Consider the following 12,706-nt stretch of genomic DNA (forward strand, 5'->3'; position numbering starts at 1 on the left):
ATAATTGTCTCCAACTCCTAAAAGTCTGAGTGAATACAAGGAGAGAATACCATCTCTAAAAATGTTTTTAAATTCTTTTTCCCAGAGTCAAGGATAATTTTTTAAAATATTTATACAGACATCATTATCAAAAATTATTTTACTGGACATTATGCTAATGTTTCTTCTTAGAATTCCCCGATTACATACTAACTTTAAAAACCTAGTGCTAGTTTGCTAGGTTTTAGTAGGTCAGCATGCACAGCAAAAGTGTATTAAGGTGGACTGCTCTATTTATTGATTTGCCCGGGATCTTCTAAAGGCTGGAGGCAATTGTCTGCGGAAGGGGGCGGGAGGGCTGTACATGATCGAGGTCGTGCGCATCTAGCCAATTTGTAAGACGATCCGCTGCTCCAAGCCATCAGCCACCCTTAGCATAGGGGCACACTCATGCATTCCTGTCAAGTCATCTTGTGAAAGGCTGCCTGCTTCCAGCTCGGCTTGGATGTGCAACCTTAATAAAACTCACTGAGGTCTGGGAGAAAATAGCAGATCTGCTGCAGATAGGGTAGGGGAAAGGGTCTAGAATATGTACACGCAGCTGACTCAGGCAGGCTCCACGCTGAACGGTCACACAGAGAGGAAACAATAAATCTCAGCTACTATGCAATAAATATCTCAAGGAAACTACCATTATAGTGAAATAAAAAAAAAAAACTAACATTTTAGAACAAAGCTAACAAATGGCTAGTTTTCTGTGATTCTTTTTCAAAAGTTTTCTCTGAGGGGGATAAAGTCAAACAAACAAGCAGTTTTACCTAAAATAAAGACTAGTTTAAAGGTCAGAAGAAAGGAGCAAGTTTTTGCGAGAGGCACAGAAGGAGAGAGCTGGCAGTACAATGACAGTTTTCCTTTCCTTTGCTTTCCTCGCTGCCATTCTGACTCACATAGGGTGCAGCAACCAGCGGCGAAGTCCAGAAAACGGTGGGAGAAGATATAACCGGATTCAACATGGGCAGTGTGCCTACACTTTCATTCTTCCAGAACACGACGGGAACTGTCGTGAGAGTACGACAGACCAGTACAGCACAAACGCTCTGCAGAGAGATGCTCCACACGTGGAACCGGATTTCTCTTCCCAGAAACTTCAACATCTGGAGCATGTGATGGAAAATTATACTCAGTGGCTGCAAAAAGTAAGTGATTGCTTTCAGTTTCTAATTGCACAGAGCCTTTTCCGTTCTGCACTGCAGCTAACTTAGAGTTCCTTAGGGGGGCATTTGTGTGTTTACCTTTTGCTCAGGGGTGGGGGTGGGAGGGAGGCAGTGTTTGCAAATGCAAGCCGGCTGGCTCCCAGTGACTTCATGGGTGAGCCAAGGTTTTCAGGCTTGTTGTGCAAGCCTGTGAAGGTAGGGTGGCAACCCTTTTATGTGCCTAGCAGTGGCACATTTTATGACGTTTCTGGTTTCCTCTTATTTAAAATTTAGCTTGATTTTTCTGTCAAAGCCCAACTTGGAGAAAAAAAAATCCTGTGTATCTTGAGAAAGTTGGTGAAAAAAGAAAATAATGACAATACTAATTTAGAATCAAATCAATTTCACACCAGGAATTTTGTGCAGCTAGGGTGAGGAATCATCACCAAATACTTGTTTTTCTCAACCTCTAGTAAAGTTAATATGAAATGAGAGTAAGTGTAAAGTATGATATTTTGTTGGAGAAATTGTGTAAGTATATAAAGGCAATTAATTTTAGCAAGTAATAGAATAGTAGAGGACAGATTTATGTCATATATTTTTTCCATCCCTGAAAATCCTGAAGATATATTTGAATGTGAACTCCTCAGGAAGAGGTTGTTTGCCCAGTGGGAAAGGAGAGATTGAGCTGGTGGTTGCTGTTTTCAGAGCGTGCACCTGCAGATTGGAGCTGAGCACGTGTAGGCTTTGCTATAGTCCTGAAATACCTCTTTTCTCAGGACATTGTGGTAACCACAGTGCCATGCAGGAAGTATCCAGATGAATGGTAATGTTGAATATGCAGTTAATCCCAATTTATAAAAATCACAATGCACATTTTATTCAGTTTTTCTCTATAAACCATTTAGAAGTTTTTGTTGAAAATATGTCTATTAAAATATGAACATACTTTCTGCAGCTCCTTCTTTCTTTGCTCTCCGTTTGTGTAACAGGTAAACAGCAGATAACAAGAGTATTCAACTATGTCAGTAGAAGGGTGGCAATATCACATTTGTGAAAATTCTTCTCTCCTGGAGATCTTTACTAAAAATTCATTTGGTGCATATAGGTAGGAACATAGCCAGTCCGGTCTCCTTTTAATTAGTCTTTTAACAGAGCAAACACTTTAAGAAGATGGGCAAACGACAAATGCTCTGTTCCCCCCCCCCCCCCAGTTGTCATGCTCACTTAGAGCACTGCCTGCTGAATCATGCGAGTAATAGTTATTCTACTTTTGTCCACTAGGGACTGAACTAAGATCACCGATACTTTATTTGACAAGTTAACTGAAACTGGGTAGTTTCAGAGTTTCCAAACCTGGAATTGTAGTTAATCTTTCTATTGTAGACTACAGGTGAAAAAGATCAATAGGGGCGGAAGAATAGAAAGCAAACCAAATTCTACACCCTTTTGATAATTGTAGTTTAAATTTCAAGCACTAATTGTAGCAGTAGTTTGTAATAGGATATCTGTTTTATCTTTAGCAAAATATATTTTAATAGTAAACAAATTAATTTGGTTAAATTGCTTATTACTATTCTCATTATAGCATCCATCTAGTTTTTAATGAGAATTCAATCATTAAAATTAGTCTGGATAATTTGAAGGGGCTGGGAGGGAAATTTAGTCCCAAATTGTCCCACTCAAGCTATTCTACCAAAAATGTAATATTTTGTTTATGTAAAACATAGAGTCAAAATGGTGATTCAGACATAGTAATGCATATTTTTTGTTGCTATGCAATGATTCAGCAGCAATAAGGTAAATATGTGATTCTATTGGGCTTATGTCATGCACATGTTTCGTATGTTAATTTATTGTGTGAAATAAATTTGATTTTTGTTTGCATTGTTCTTGGTCAATGATTATGGCATAGTTTTCAGATTATGGCCAAGCATAACTATGCAAATATTCTTTGGTTACATTGACCCTTGCTAACGTGAATTGAGCTGATTATATGCTGAAAATGTCCCTGTTGGTATGAGTCAGAGCGTTTGGCTTGACTATTGTCTGCTTAAATTTGCATATCTTTTGTCATTGTTAATGCGATTGGTAGGAGGATCAAGAAACCAAATAAATTCTTTCAGCAAAGAACTTGTTAAAAAGCTCTCTCAAGTTTCCCTTAATTAGAGGATTTTTTTACTTCAGGTTCTAAATTTCTTGTAATGTATTTATTTTGATAATTCAAATGGAAATCTTTTTACTGTAACTATTTAGTATGCTTAATACTGCAAGTTGTACTACTTCTATTTTGATTCCTAATAGTTGTGTTAGGATAAAAAGCAATGCAGTGCAGAAACTGAGGTTATCAGTGTAAATGTAATTAAATCATCCATTTAGCAAAATAATTAATCAAAGCATGGTGATTATTATGCAGCTCATGGCATCACTACCAGGAAAGTTTTTGATGTAGAATGTGTGTTCCAAATGCTAGATGCAGACAGATGATAATTTATGTTAATCTGATACCTTCCATGAAGTTTGGTAAACTGGATTCTTTTACAAATAATCTTCACAAGACATTGGCTGTTACTTACACTCTCACACCTCATTTCTGGTCTTGCCATTGAACAAGATGAGAAATAAGGTATGCGAGGGGGCAAATGATGTGTCCTCACCATAAGTGTTGGAACTGTTTTGGCACTTGTCTCTTGATATGATGGATTTCATTCAAGGAGATCAACTTTACATAGTAACCTGTCAATTAACACCAATTGTGAGTTAGGTTGCTAGCATTATTTTCACTTGTCAGATGGGGAAGAGCAATATAAATAATAAGCTCAAAAATCACCCTTTCATTGGGTAAAACACCTGGGCTGTGTATCTAGATTCAACTCTCTTCACTTGTATAGTTCTTTTCAGAATTATGAGCAAACCATACCCAATACCTGAGATGACCAGGTCTTGGGATATTAACAGTAAGTACAAATGGCCTTTGTGACTTTGCCACTCTCATTTGATTCCTTTCTACCTTTCTTTGACAGAGAAATGTCTACTGTTTAATGTCACTATGTCTTGTGCTTCTTGAATTATTGTTTTCTTTCTCCTGTATCCCAGAAGTTCACTAATATGTATACGTATATGTATATGTCTTTTGCCTTCGCCAAATGATGTCTTTTTGTTGTTGTTGTTGTTGAAAGTATAAATTGAGTAAAAAAAAAAATGCCTTGTAACAGAGAACAAGGGTCTAGCTACTGTAAATATTTTACATTAGATAAAATTGATGAATTGATGATTATTAGTAGAAAATGTAGGTATGAATTGCCATCCAAAATATTTTAATAAGTGCGAAGGTTTTACTGGAACACTTGGCTAAATGTTTCTATTGACAGCAATTTTTGACTAATAACATCCTCTACTTACATTCTTTGTTTCAGAGAATTATAATCATCTTTTTGAAACTCCTATATTACCAATATTAACCCATATTAATATCCACCAGAATGTGACGTCCGTGAGACTTTGTGTGCTTGCCTACTGCCATATCCCCAGGGCCTAAAACAGTATACAGTCCTTTGCAGACAGACAGTAAACATTTGTTGAATGAATAAATGGATGCATTGTCTATGTGTTGCAATCTATACTTTACCATGTACTATTAACAATTTGTTTTGGGTGTACCCTTTACCTCCCTAACTAGATTGTAAGTTGTCATTTAGGCAAGCACTACATCCTACAATTACTTTTGTCTTGATATTAAAACAATATTGAGTCTGGAGTAGGTGGTTACTAATTATCCAAATTGCATTTAGCCAGTGATCTAGGATCTCAAAAACTTGTACCTTTGCTCCATCTTGTCCACTTAATTATTCTTCGAGTCAGTTTTGTTGCCAGTTTCCCTAGGACATGTACCTGCGCTCCACTTCTCCCAGGCTGAGTTCTCCCTTGTTGTCATAATACATTCATTGCATGTGTCATGCTAGCACTGCACTTCCTGTCGTTTTCATTATTTGTTTTGAGGCTGTTTTCCGACTCAGAGTATGAGTCCCCTTGAGTGTAGTGAATAGTTCTTTACCCATATATATCTGAAATGTTTTTTAAGGGTTTGAACAATATCTCTGTTACCATCATAATGTTAAATAAAAGACATCAGGTGCTCCAGTGTGTGGTGCTAGAATAAAATAATGAAAATTAGGAGAGCTTGTAACTGCTTTTAGAGGCTAAAGTTTGCTTAAATCCTTTGTGCTAGTTTACTTGAGGGTCAGTTGGACCTTCCTTTGGGGAAAAAATAATTTTGGACTTCCAGGCCAGTAGGCAACAATTTACTGCATACAATAATGACATATATTTGCGTATAATGTGTGCACATATGAATCTATGTAATTGGAAATGACCTCCCATCTGTGCATTGTTTTGGTGGCTCGTGACTATGCAAAGTAAGCCAGAGGGGATGTTCTGTGTTTTATTTGCACTTGTAGGGGTGCTTCCTGAATGTGTGAAATGAGTGGACAATTGATAAGTATGTTTTTAAAAAATTGTCACTAAACTTGAAGAAAATATGCATATATAATTTATGCACTAAGATGGGAAAAAATAGCACTTGCCAAGAAAGTTTAAAGGAATAATTGTCTTTTAAATTCAGTTGTAGAAATGTCCCTACCAACTTCATCTGAGATCAACTCTTAGTTTTCAAGCCAAGTGGGGAGTCTTCCCCTGTATTAACTTTTCAATGAATAGTTAGGTTTTATTTGTTGCTTGTTATATTTTAGAATCAAAAGATCCAAGAAGACAGAAAAACCTTTCTGAGTCCTAGAAGTTAGGCAGTTGGAGCTATCATAGTCTTTTGGATTTCTCTGTAGGAAGAAGCAAGCCTCTTCTCAAACTGTCTGTCTTGGCAGATTGCAGGATTTTTGAACCAGGGCAAGTAGGTCCTTTACTATGGGTGATTGCAACTGTTCTTTACCCCTGACCATGCCATTTCACAGAAGCCTTTTTTAAGTAGCACTAATCTCATATGGAATTATTGGTTCAATGTGATCTGAAATGAATATGAATGTATCATTCTTTTCCTTAAAATTTCCTACAGTTTTTCATTATGTAAGACTAAAATGCAAATTCTTTACATTGAGGCTGTATATGATCTGCCCCCATATTCCCCTCTAGATTCATCATTTACAACATTTCCCTTATTCCAGTTACTCAAATGACATTAGCCTTCTTGTTATTTCTATAAAAGGTCAGTTTATTTCTGTCTCAGGGACTTTACATGCTATTTACTTATCTAGGAAAATTCTTCCTCCAGATATTGGCATAGATGGCTCTTTCTTTTTATTCAGGTCTTTGCTCGGAAGTCATCTTCTTGGAAAGTCTTTTCTGAGCACTATTACCTACCACCTTCCTGAATTCTACTAAGTGACTTTTTGTCATATAATGCTGTATTATTTCTTTGTGGCACAGCATGACCTCTTATTGCTTATTGTTTGTCACCTTATTTATTTTTTCTCCCTCTACCTACCTATAATGTAAATGCCAGAAGAGGTCCTTGTCTGTTTTATTCTCTGTAGTATACCTATATACACAACACATAGTAGACCCTCAATAAATATTTGCAAAAGATATTCTCCTGAACCTTACACTCTATGAGGTAGAGACTGTGCCTGTCTTGTTCACTAGTTTTTATTTATTATTTCGTCTGTTATTTTTTATAGCAGATCTACTTTTCTAGGACAATACCTGGAACATAGTTGGAAAGAATACTTTTTTTTTTTTTTAATGAATAGAGAAATGAATGAATTCCATGAGTAGATTTGGGCTATAATTAAATATTTGTATGAAAATGAAACACTCAACTATATTCCCTGTGATACCCATCTAACTATGTACTAGGAGAAGTTTTAATCTTCTGAATTTCCATCATTTAAATCAAGGATCAGCAAACTATGGCCCTTGAACTAAATCCTGACTGCCACCTGTGTTTGTAAATAAAGTTTTATTGAAATAAAACCACACCCATTCCTTAATGTAATTGTCTATGCATTTGTAAATAAAATTTTATTGAAACCGAGCCACACCCATTTGTTTATGTAACGTCTCTGGCTGCTTTCTTCTTACAAAGGCAGAGTTGAGGGTTGCAACAGAGACCACAGATGCTAACATTTAATATCCAGTCCTTTACAGAAAGTTTCCCGACCCCTGTCCTATACCACAAAAGGAATATGGTATTAATATTGGGACCATTGCAAGGTAAATTGTGAAGTTTGTTGTGTGGGAAAAATATCGCCCTCCAGGAGTTCAAATAATCTTTAGGTCCATGCCAGTTGGCAGAGAGCCTGAGTAAGCCATTTCTTGGCTTGGTATCTGGACATGCTGTGAGGTGACATTTTAGAGGAGTTACAGGCAAGGAAATTTCATGTCTTTCCTTTCCTCTGCCCATCATTATGTGGACAGAGAAATATTCCAAAAGCAAATACATGTTGGAACAGAAAAAGCACCTGAATAACAATGCAGATCACCAGCATCTGGTTTTACCAGGCCTTGGTGCCAGGGTTCTTTGCTTTATGTACTTGTTTCAACCTGTTGGTTGTGGCATCAGCAAGAATGTTGACAAAACATCAGAGGCGTTCTGTTTTCATGGCACTGGGGCTTCAGCTCAGCCTCTTAGGTTCAATTTATTTAGAAACCTTTCCTCCCTCTATCATTTGCTTTAGGTATAAGCATTACAAGTATTCCCATTTGTGTAGATGATGGGAGGGGAGGAGCAACAGTGGGTTGTTCAGGCACAATTTACAGAGGTTTATCAGCTGCTATGCTGTAACTTGCTACTTGAGGAGGTTTTGTTTTCATTCTGCCATGGCCTTGTCTCTGTGTAGAAACAGCATCCTTTTCCTGAGCCTTGTCTTCTTTTCTTTTTTTAATACCATTTGCTTAGATGCACAACCCTAATTACATTCTGAGTCATCCTCCCCTTTTGTTCCAATACAAGATTATCGTTTGCTGTGAAGTTGGGAAGTTCCAAACCTCCTTTGGTTCTGGCCCCATGGTCATAGAAGGGAGGGCCTCTTAGTGTTTAAATCTCTTTACAAAGTGTACAAAAGATATGCCCCCTCCCTTATCAAAGAGGTTTCTAAAGAATGAAGCACTCCAAGGATTATCTTTTCTTTATATTTTGAGACTCTGTACCAAACACTTTTCTCGAATTCTTACACAGAAATAGCAGAAGTAAGAGGTTTTTGAGTTTGTTTGGTCTAGGTTACCTAGCCAAATGACCTGATTTCTTCCTTCAAACATATGAAAAGGTAATATTTAACAGAGAAAATGGTATAAAACATAAAGCCCAGCATAACCCTACTGGCAGCTAATAATTTAATAACATATTTGGACGTTTGCATATTTAGTGATAAGTACTGGAGAATATAGAGTATAGCAAATATAATAAATGTTACTTGTATATACATGCTACATGGCTACAGGTTACTTATTACGGGTCTGCATTGGCATGTAGTTCCTAAGTTTGTTTTGCATTATTGAAAGAGCATGCAAATTAGCGTAAGTATCAAGCTGTACCTAAAGTAAATCAGTAGCTGAAATACTAGTAATATGCAAATAAGATGTGAATATCTTGAAACAGTAATGTGTACATAGAAGCCACCAAACTCACTGGTATCAAATACATAAACTTACTGTATATTTCTGTGGAATTGCTGATGATAATTTTGAAAGGCGGTCTGTTTGAAAATTTAGTTACATGTATCGTTCTAACTCATTAGGATCATGAAACCTGAATGAGTTGAATCATAGTACTAGACCCTAAAGATTATTAGAGGGTTTCCATTCTCAGAGAATGAATAAATATTTTAAAACTCCAAAGTGCATTTTGCTACTAAACCTTTAGAGATAATCCCAAGATTTTGTAAAACATTTTAACACTGTTCTTCTCTTCACTGTTAATATATAATTGACTATATTAAAATACAGTGGATATTTATTGTGGCTAAAGGTTTGCTACACCCAGCAGACTTTGCATCCACCTTATCTCAACTGCACAGATACAAGACGTGAGAATTGTATCCTTATTGCTAAATCACTAGTCTTCTCTTTGTTTTCCAATTTTACCCAGCATTTAAGTAATAAGAACAGAGCTATAATAATCATTAGTTTTAATACTTATTGAATAAATGAATAACTTATTGAATAAATTGAATATTTATAACTTTAAAATGTGAATAATATACTGAAGGTTTACTATTTTTGAACAAATGAACTGATAAATTCCAAATACTTCTTAGCAGTGGAACCCCGTTTCCAAGCAAGTTATTAGGTAGAAGCTTCATATATAATCTAGATGCAAATAGATGGGCTAGAAGGGAACCAAAGTGAGATCCTGCCTGGACCCTCTTCCTCAGCTCCTCCCCCAGAGGCATTCATCAGGGGATCCTGTATGTTCAAAGGAATATAGTTTCAGAATGACTGCAATCAAACTTCCAAATAATCAAATATTAGTGAGGTAAAGCTGCCAAAACCAGTCTACTGGCAGACAGGAAGAAACATAATGTTTGATAGTTTGAATCTTTTTTGACAAGTTAGCGTAAGAATGTCCAACTCTGCCATCTACAAAGCCAGGTTAAGATTATTAATGTGAGGGCGCCTGGGTGGCTCATTCGGTTTAGTGTCTGACTCTTGATTTCAGCTCAGGTCATGATCTCGCGGTTAGTGGGATAAAGCCCCCTGCAGGTGTCTGTGCTGACAGCACAGAGTCTGCTTGGGATTCTCTCTCTCCTTCTCTCTCTGCCCATCCCCTGCTTTCTCTCTCTCTCTGTCTCTCCCTCTCTCTCTCTCTCAAAATAAATAAACATTTTAAAAGAAGAATGTTAATGTGTAAGTTACAAAAATACAGGTTGTTCTTGACTCTGAGAATGTTGAGGCCCACCCATACCTAACATGACCAAAATATGTTAAGATAATAGATAACTCTTGGACAATTAATAGCAGATTGTATAACTTATCTATTTCCTGAATTATCCAAATGCATGATAGTTTATATTTACTTATCTTAAATTTCGGAACATGAATTACACTGAAAATACCTAATATCTCAAGCTACAATATTCACTTAGAATAGAATTCATTGTTAAGGATAGTGCAAGGAGATCTGAATTTTAAGTAGGCATTTACATATTTTCAGAATTTTCAATAATTCCTGTTAGGTCAACTTAGCTTACCTTTGTTTTTACTTCTAGTATATGCTAGCAGGAAAAGGAATCTCAGAATTGCCAATTTCATATTCATTTGTGCTGAAACATTAATAAAATGCAAGTAAGATTATTTGGTATTGTTTAAGCCATTTATCCTGACTGAGAAGGTTAATTTACTTAAGACGAGATAAAACCAAACTTAAATCCACTTTCCAAATACACCTAAGCTGCAACATATCACAATGTGCTGAGAGAGGACAATCATCTGAAGGTGACATCTTTAATTGTATTGGCCCTGATGAGCTTGTTCTCTTTTTTTAGGAGATGAATAATACACGGCCATTTGATATACTGAGGAGTGAGGGCTCCAAAGTGAAGCCTTAAATGAATTTATTATTAACTTTCTTATTATGTTAGAAATGAGAATCCTAATAATTTTTTCTGGCTTTCCAATGGCCTACTTTTTTCCAAACTCCTACTTCTCATTCTGTAGTGGGGAGACTTCTGGGACTTGAAACCAGAAAAGATATGTGATGGGGGCAGTCCTTTGAGCAGGAAGGACAAAAGGACTCAAAGGAACTCATTCCTGGCCTGCCTTTCCTTTTCATCCCCCCTCTCTTCTCTGGCATTATTTCCATAAGTCCTATGTGATGCTGCTTGTACTGGCAGCCATGGCGTGGAAGTGCAGGAAAGAGGATGGGCAGGAGAGAGGGTGAATGAACAAGTTTTCCAGTGACTGTCCCTTTATTGGGGGTTGGGGGCACAGTGAGGGATCGTGGGACTATAGCAGTGTCCAGAGGACTGCTCCATAAGAGACGGCAGTGAGTTCTGTTGTGGGATTTCAGAATACAGGCATAAGTCATAGAACTAAACACCTGCTATTCACAAAGGACAGGCAGCCAGTTAGCCAGTTATCTAATCAAATATCCACAAGGTGGTCTGCTGGGTACTGGGAGACAGTGATGAATCTACTACAGCCGCTGTTGTTGAGAAGCCTAAACCCACTAAAATAGATAGTAAACGCATTGTTTGTGTCCACTGTTTTTTCTATGTCAAAGAGAGAGCTATGCAGTGATGAAGTGTGTTGTACCTAAAGCCAGACTGCCTAGATTTGAATTTTGATAATACTACTTCCTTGCTATGTGGCCTTGGGCAACTTTCTTAACTTCTCTGTGCCTCATTTGTATTATTAGTAAACTTGAGGTAATAACAGTACCTACATTATAGGCTGATTGCTAGGAGTAAAGTTAATTTACATAAATTACCTTGCATAAATTCTCTCACATGGCAAATGTTAAGTAAATATTAGTTATTCCTTGGGGGCAGTTCTGGGTTATAGTAATAGTTAAATGTTGAACCCTTTTACCAACTATCAAGCCATTTGGAAGGACTTTACATGTATTAATCTATTGAATACCTTCAAAAGCCAGGGTGAGGTAGATGGCATTATAATTTTCCCACATAGCAAATTAGCAAGTTAAGGCACAGTGAAGGGAAGTAACTTGTCCAAGTTTACTTAGTGGCTAAGTGGTGGGGGGTCAGCCTCCAATTCCAGGCAGTTTGGCTCCGTGACCTATGATCTTAACCAACTGTGGGATTAGCTATAGCAACTTTTGCCGTGTCCCTTCTTGTCAATCTTCAAACCTTAAGTCTATTTAAAAAATTTTTTTTCTGTAGTAGTCTTTGCACCTAAACCCTTAATGCTTTCATACAAAATGTGTTCGCCCCTTTCTCAAGTACTGTTTCAGTCATTTGTCCACATCCTATCTCTAAAGCTCCGTGGTTAAATTGACTGTGACACATAGGTTATTGCTGCTGATTGAAGCACAATAGCCCAATTCTCTCTAGCCTCCCCCAGGTCTGTTAACAGACCAGGAATCCCACGTCTATAGTCCCTCCTGCCTATCTCCTTAGAAGCACCATTTCTTGAAGTTACAGAGCTTAATTGAATCTGACTAGTTATCTAAAAACTTAAAACACAAAGAAGGGCTTACAATTGCTTTACATGGGGTGAAGCTGTCTATTCTATATATCTTCCGTTCCATTTAATGACCTCCCTCTTAGATTTATCTGTGGACAATCCTTCTTGGAAAAGCAAAAGCACATCCTGGAACTTAAAATATTATTTGCATGCACTTTTTTTGTGGGTCATTCAAGAGAGTTGTAAAAATGAGAAGAAAAGCCTTCTTTTCTCAGGCAATGGCCTCTTATCTCACTTCCTATTTTATTTATCACTGTCCCTATTAATTAAAATATTTCTGGTATTTTGGTCCAAGGCCAAAACACTGCTACTTGCAGAGAGTTGTGATGGCTCTTCCTCTTTTTTTCCTGATCTTGGAGGCCTGACCACTCAGATGCTTGGGC

The 12,706-nt window shown here is 37.1% G+C and overlaps 1 protein-coding gene across 2 annotated transcripts in view; it reads left to right on the forward strand.

Annotated features, from left to right (window-relative positions):
- The first annotated feature begins 497 nt into the window (after window positions 1-497).
- ANGPT1 (angiopoietin 1) overlaps window positions 498-12,706 on the forward strand; it is a 240,702-nt gene continuing 228,493 nt past the window's right edge. For both annotated transcript variants that reach the window (XM_047088928.1, XM_047088929.1), the window contains exon 1: window positions 498-1,175. In XM_047088928.1, coding sequence (XP_046944884.1) covers window positions 879-1,175 — 297 coding nt within the window. In that variant the 5' untranslated portion in view covers window positions 498-878. The remainder of the gene's footprint in view (window positions 1,176-12,706) is intronic.

This window comes from Lynx rufus, unplaced genomic scaffold (genome assembly GCF_022079265.1).
Source record: "Lynx rufus isolate CCGP_SWC_20201006 ecotype Redwood Valley unplaced genomic scaffold, mLynRuf1.p SCAF_26, whole genome shotgun sequence".
NCBI classification, from domain to species: Eukaryota; Metazoa; Chordata; class Mammalia; order Carnivora; family Felidae; genus Lynx; species Lynx rufus.